General features: G+C 35.4%; 1 protein-coding gene across 1 annotated transcript; it reads right to left on the bottom strand.

The window, feature by feature from the left end:
* Window positions 1-2,674: 2,674 nt before the first annotated feature.
* Window positions 2,675-4,862, bottom strand: LOC140152133 (uncharacterized). Its single transcript, XM_072174429.1, has one exon. The coding sequence runs from the start codon at window positions 4,772-4,774 to the stop codon at window positions 2,675-2,677; it is 2,100 nt and encodes a 699-aa protein (XP_072030530.1). The 5' UTR covers window positions 4,775-4,862.
* Window positions 4,863-7,484: the final 2,622 nt, after the last annotated feature.

The raw sequence follows: 7,484 nt of genomic DNA, 5'->3' as shown, positions 1-7,484 counted from the left end.
CCCACCTCGGCTCACTTTTTGAAACTTGGTCCCATTTGAACACCAATAGCAAATCAGTGTTTTTATTTTATTTCAACAGAAGACGGCGTTTCCAACAAGATTACAAACAAGCCTACTTGTTATTCGTTTAATTCAATCATTAATCATGATATTATACAACAAAACACAAAAAGATATTGGCTTATCATGCAACAAGATAATAACCGTTCAGGTCGTTCCAGAAAGCTTACAAATTAATATCGCATCTGCACATTAAAGATACATAACACTTCTAGAAATGTTTTAAATTGATGTAAATATGATAAAGTTTAAATCAGTACCTTTACAAATGGGACCAAGTTTCAAAAAGTGAGCCGAGGTGGGGTTTTTTAAACTTGCTGATTTCTTTACGTTGTCAACGTTTTTTTGGTAGATATAGTATTACAACAATGTTCTACGAATAATTTACCACATCTCAATAGATGAAATCATACATGATCAAACATGATCAATTTTGTTTTTATCAATAAACATTCAAATAATGTTCAAATTAAATTATTTTACAACAGGGACTGATTAGGCTAAAAAAATTATGTCTCAAAACCCACGCGCGCGTTCGTTTTCCTTAGCGGGTCCATGACTCCACGTCAGCTGAAAAGGCAAATTTATTTTTTATTTCCCCTTTTTTTAATAGTTTTGCCGTAAAATCATGAAATTCTGCGACAAATTTTGAAGAAAAGTTACTTGATTCGTTCCTCTCATTGTTTGAGGTATAAAACGATTGATATACTTCAATTACGTAAATCAACCACAATTTTATGCTTTGTACTTTTGAGCACTCGAAAATGACATCTTAATTCAAAATTTAGTTATAAATTTTTTTTTAATCTGAAAAAAAACATCATTCCGCATTCGTTTTTGAGACTTCCATGAGCTTTGAGACATAACAATTTTTTAGCCTTATACAGGGTGTCTCTGAAAGAACTGTAACGTCGGCAAATTTACTTTTTGAGTATATGTTTAGTATTTTAATGTATCAACGAAATGGAATATAGTCTGCTCTTCAGTAATATACCAGCTAAACCTTTTTTCACCCTGATGTGACATGACGTTACTGCGCATTTCATTAGGCGCAGCTCCCAGCTAGCGGACGCTCAAAGCGCTGACGTACGGACGCCCGCACTTAATGACGCCGCATAGATGCGAGCGCGAAACAGCTGCTTTAATGCGTTGACGTCACTGCCGCATCAGGCTTAAAAATATTATAGTACATTAACTTTGACTTTCGAAACTTGACCCATTCATTCTAAAGTTATAACAATTTGAAAATCAAATATATACCTCATTTTGATTAATTCCACCAGTCAAAAATAATGTGCTTTGAAGCATAAGTGATACCCTATTACTTCAGGCAGATCATTGGTTGCTAGTGGAGAGGATTTAAAAAAAACAATCATGGTAAAAATCTTATATTTTAAGATCAATTGTCAAAATTCAAACAATAGAACAGGCTGTTTTTGTAGGTAATGGAATAAATGATTAAATCTTGTTTTAATCTGGAATTAAAAACACTCAAAACTTGCAGAATTTCCGACGTTCTTTGAGAGACACCTTGTATCCTTCTACTACCATACTTTATTATTATGCCAACACCTTGTTTTCATCCACAAACTGTATTGGATGAATAATGAGGCGGCCGCCGAGATCTACACTGTTAAAACGCTGTTTAAAACAGGGCTGATAAACGGGTGGACTGAACAGGCCAGTTGCTTAAAAATTGTTTACACAACTCGTTTAAAATTCTTAAGCAAAATTAACTTTCAAGCAACTGGCTGTTAAGTTCACCTGTTCGCTGTTTAAACCTTTAAAAGCGTTTTAAAAGTGTATGATTGTGTCATTATCTCTTTTGTTTTAATTATAATTAGTATTATGACCATCTGCAGAATTCAGTCTATGACACGAAGCCCACTGTATATTACCCTGACTCGGGTTCCCACTAGAGCCAACAATTATGGCGTATAGTTGGACCATAATCTGAAAAAACTATGGGGTCCCAAAGAATTCTTTTGGATCTGTGGACACGTGTTCTGACATGGTTATCAAGTTTTGGTCTCAAATTATTGGGTGTAGGTCCTTCAAAATCAAAAACATATTAATATAAGGACTACTGTGCACAAAAGAACCCACAACACATCGGGAACCCTTAACCTGTAACCACAGGTCTTAAGATATAAATAACTTTACATAATCATAGCGTGTTTACATTTATCTATTATCTAGAATAACAACCAAAATTCTATAATTTATCACAGAGTCTAATAAATTCATTAACTAAAACAATTAGCGGTACAGAACAAGGTCAGATCAGACGCCTAGCTAGGAGCATTCGATGGCAACACAAAATGCTGAAGAACTGACACAATTGAACTAAAACTAAAATTAATGAAGTTCGAGAGAGAAGAAAAATGTAAACAAAAAACGATTAACTGAAGGAATGCCTATTTGTTACGCCATTGGCAGTGGTAAATTTGGAAAAATAATATAATAGGATGTGCCCGAATCCAAATTATATCTTATTAGTTCAAGAACCAAGGCCCAGATAAGTAAAAGATTTCTCATAATTTTGTCTCTGCTGAGGCGGGCATACTCTCCAATGAGGGCTGTGACTTATCTTGAACAGAACTAGAGATAGTTTCTAGTTTCGTGTCCTGGATGTGATCTTTTTGCCCACGATTCCGAGGCTGAAATGATGGTGTTTGCTGATTGTTAGCTGAAAGCTGTTTTTCTTCTTACGATGATTACTAATAACGGCGGCAATGGTGTACAGATATGGATTGATCGCAGAATTTATAGGTAAAATAACAGTAACAGACCATGCGAATACTGAAGAGGGTAAAGTGAGGACATTTAATTGTACCAATATCCCCATTAGAATAACCGGAGCCCAACAGAAGAAGTCCGTGAGGACTATGGCAGCAACTTTGACAGTCATTCTGATCTGTTCTTTCATATCCTTGTTTAAACCTACGCGTTTTGATGACTCAGAAACACATCGCACGATCTCTACATAGCACAGCAATATGACGAAGTAACAGATGCCGTTGAGACCAAGGAACAATGCTGATGCATAGTACAAACCGGGAACGTGACCGAGAGATTCTGATTGAATTAGATACTTGTAATAGATAAAACCGTCTCTGTTTACCGTTTCTCTCGATACATTCTTTGAAAATCTTTCAATTTGAGCCAAAGGGAGGCCAATGCATACGTGTGAATTATCGTAAAATTTCCCATTTCCCCCAGCTAAAACAGAGGGAACGATTCCTAACACGAAAGAGGTGAGCCAAAGTAATGCTACTATTACAGCTGAAGAACCTTTCCTCAGCTTACGAAGAGAATATGGAAATCGAATGTTAATGAATCTGTCAACGCTTATCAGTGTTATAAAGAACACAGAAGCTTCACTGGATATTATTGACATTGCTCCAATAATTCTGCAGGTAATACCAGATCTCCAAGTTTCAGCTTGCATTGGGAAATATTCACCAAAGTAAATATCAGTAGATGCAATAATTAGCATATAGATGCCCATGAGTAAATCAGACATTGCTAGGTTACTAAGCAGGAATGTTTGAACTGTGTTGTTTTTATTTTTTGTTCTCGACCGGCTCAAAACAAATAAGTTTCCACCTAGGGCATTCAAACCAATAAGCCACATCATAACTACCAGCACTCTATCAGACAATAATCTATCGCATGTCAGATATGGCGATCGGTCATCCACAGCACTACAATTAACATCATTTGGTACATAACATTCACAGATTTCTGTTTGGTTTACAAGTATTTCAACCTGCTTTGGGAGATCAATAAATGTAGACCTATCTACCTTAGTCAATTTGTTTTCTCGTAAATCGATTAAGGCAAGTTTACTTAAGTTGCTCATATTTGGGATATTTGTTAAATAGTTGCCAGACAAATCCAGGAAAAAGAGATTAATCATGTCTTTAAATAGACGTATATCTAATGCACGAAATTTATTGTATCGCAAATACAAGATTTGTAAGCTCCTTAATCCTGAAAATATTTGGTGATTCAAATTTGTTAATCGGTTTATGCCCAAGCTAAGAAATATCAAATGTTGCAACCCCTTAAATAAGTCATAACTAATATGTTCAATCATGTTTTCTTGCAACCCGAGTACCTGTAAACTGGACAATCCTTGAAACATCGTCCTGTCTAATGATGTCAGTTCATTTTTATAAAGAAATAGAAAAGCCAGTTTATGCAGACCATGAAACAGTTGCTTTGGCAGATGTTGCAATTTGTTCTCATTCAATGACAGTTCTTTAAGGTTTGACAACCCTTTGAACAACCCACTTGGCAAAAGTAGAATCAGCTTTGTGGTCTCATTGAACCTCACTTCATCTGATGAAATTATCTGGTTTTGCGACAGAGACAATTTTTCAAGGTTTGTCAACCCCTTGAACAACCCACTTGGCAAAACTGTCAGGTTGTTATCAGATAGCGACAGTGAACTCAGTTTAGTTGTTTCATTGAACAAATCGCTTTCTAATGAAATTATCTGATTTCCAAAAAGGTACAGTACTTCAAGATTTGACAACCCTTTAAACAACTCACTTGGCAAAACTGAGAGGTCGTTATAAAATAGCCACAGTAAAGTAAGTTTCCTTGTTTCATTGAACAAATGATTTTCTAACGAAATTAGCTGATTTCCAGAAAGGTACAGATATTCAAGGTTTGACAACCCCTTGAACAATCCACTTGGCAACATCTTCAGATTGTTGTTGGCAATGGATAATGCACCTAGATTAATTAAACCATTAAAAATCTGTGCATCTAATATACGGATATGATTTGAAGTGAGGTACAAAACTCAAGATTTCCAAGACTTTTAAACAGCCCAGCTGGCAATACCGTCAAAGTGTTCTCGTCAAGAAAAAGTTCAATGAGACCATTCAAATCAACAAAAACTTGATCTTCTAGTGCTTTTAAATGATTACCATGCAGGTACAGTTTGCGGAGAGTGTTCAACCCTGCAAATGCTTGAGGATGTAATTCAGATAATCTGTTATAACTAATATCAAGATGATATAAACGTTTCATATTAATGAAGGCGTTTTTAGTTATCTCTACTATATTTTGGTCTGATAGGTCTAATGCAATGACATCGTACGGATACAGTACCATGGCTGTATAGCTTGATTGAAAATCGTAACACCTGAATTCAACATATCTGTTACCAAGACTGGCATTACAATTAGATGGAAAATCGAATGAACAATACATTTCGAAATATAGGGAACAGGAAATCGTACGATTAAGTTCATTCGCAAGACAGTGCGTTGTTTCAGTTTCGAGTTTCTTGTTTGGGCACATTGGCGGGGAATGATCAATTGGTGTAATGCTGATGAGGACACTGGTATTACCTTGCAGGAATAGCTGGAGATTTGTGTGCGACATAGTAATGAAACAGGGTTCGTATGTTGCAATAGCCAGGTATCTGTTCTGACAATTTGGCAGTGCTCCTTGTTTCTCTACATACACAAATGCATCAGGAGGCATCTGTTGAGGAAATTGTATTATAGTTCCTGTTCCGATAGAAGTTTGCAATTGCACACTGCAAATTTCACTTGGATCGCCAATAAGTGTAGTCGTGTTCTGTCCATTTTCTATTGTGAGACGGCATGACTCAGAGCTGTTGGTAGCAGTAACATTCCAAAGAGGAATAACTACTAAGTCTGCACTGGCGCACAACTGTCGGTAACAGGTCAGCGAAACTACCAAAACAATAGCGACGAGATTGATGCGGAAACTATGATGTACTTCCATTTTAATCATCTCTTTTTAATGTTCGCGAATATTCCGAATAAATACTTATCTGATTACCAATATAAACACATATAAGTAATAATGTCTACCCGCGACTCTATTAAATTGTTAAACAATATTTCACAGTCAATTTTGTTTCCTGTACTTACAGCAAATTATTGTTTATTGGTTATTGATTAAAACTGACCTAACCCTCTAGTAGTTTTACCGAGGCGCATGTATACGTGATTGCTTAAGGCGTTCTAGTTCCTCTCTTGTGGCTTAATTGCAGGGAACAGTTTTGTCTGTTGATGATTGCAACAGTAATGTCTGCACTTGTTTTAAAGCACTGAAATATTGTAGGCTATATCGTTTGTGGTTGAATTACGTCTGCCATTGGTTGCTTCAAGACAACAAATTTCGTTAGAATATGTATATACTACTTCGCTGCCAATAGCACATGCAGTTGTCTGTTCCACATTGAAGATTGAGTCCGACTCAGACAAAGCCTTCTCATAAGTCAAGAACTGTTCTGTCGAAAAGAAATAGAAACAGGTAAATCAATAACGACTTTAATGTTCAGATGAACAGCATCAACATTGATAGAAATATCTTAAGAAAACGATTCCCATAGCCCAGAAGTACATTCCACCAGACCATGCGGAGCTCATGATGTAGTCGGGCCCTCAGTCACGCGCAGATAGTGCTCATCATGTTCGATTTGGGACGGATTGCGTAGAATACGATTCCGCTGGTCACTATTGAATTCAGTGGCGGATTTAAGCTGTCAGCAAGTCAGCAGTTGCTGATAGGGCCTCTTGGTTTCCGCGGACCCCGCCTTTTCTTATTTACCAGTAGTTCAATATCATCCCAGGTCAGTTATTTTATCACAATAACAAAACGAAACAATGTATTGACAACAAAGGTACATATCAATTATAACATTTGAGCACATGGACCCAGCAAACACAAACACGTTTAAAAACGTTTTAAATAAGTTATATTTTGGCTTTTGGTTTAGTAACGTTTTAATAACATTAAAATGTCGGGTTATATGAAGGTCATGAAAACGTTTTAAAACGTTTTGTATGAAAAGACACTACAACAATATTTTTAAAATGTTTTCAAAATGTTATTGTAAACTATTTTTGCAAACATTTTTGCCAAATATTTTGTCAACACTTTAATAACATTATGTTCAAATATTTGCACCCAGCAAACACAGAAATGTTCTTAAAATGTTTGTTTCAAAACGTTTTAATAACATTTAAATGTCGGGTTATATAAGGGTCATGAAAATGTTTTAAAACGTTTTGTATGAAAACACCCTACAACAATATTTTTAAAATGTGTTCAAAATGTTATTGTCAACTATTTTTGCAAACATTTTTTGCCAAATATTTTATCAACACTTAAATAACATTGTGTGAAAATAGTTGCACCCAGCAAACACAGACATGTTCTTAAACTGTTGGGTTTTTTGAAACGTTTTAATAACATTTACATGTCGGGTTTTATAAATGTCATAAAAACGTTTTTAAAACGTTATTGCAAATATTTTGGGCAAACATTTTTCGCAAAATATTTTTTCAACCCCAAAATAACATTCTGTTTAGAATGTTTTGTATCAAGTTTTCACAAATGTTTTTGGAATGTTATTAAAACATTTCTAT

This window comes from Amphiura filiformis, chromosome 5, assembly GCF_039555335.1.
Source record: "Amphiura filiformis chromosome 5, Afil_fr2py, whole genome shotgun sequence".
In the NCBI taxonomy this organism is placed as follows: Eukaryota; Metazoa; Echinodermata; class Ophiuroidea; order Amphilepidida; family Amphiuridae; genus Amphiura; species Amphiura filiformis.
The sequence above is the reverse complement of the archived record's forward strand: the minus strand, read 5'-3'. Positions and strand labels throughout refer to the sequence as shown.

Excerpts from the sequence above, each read along its gene's own strand:
- LOC140152133 (XM_072174429.1), bottom strand. The coding sequence starts at position 4,774 with ATGTTGCCAAGTGGATTGTTCAAGGGGTTGTCAAACCTTGAATATCTG.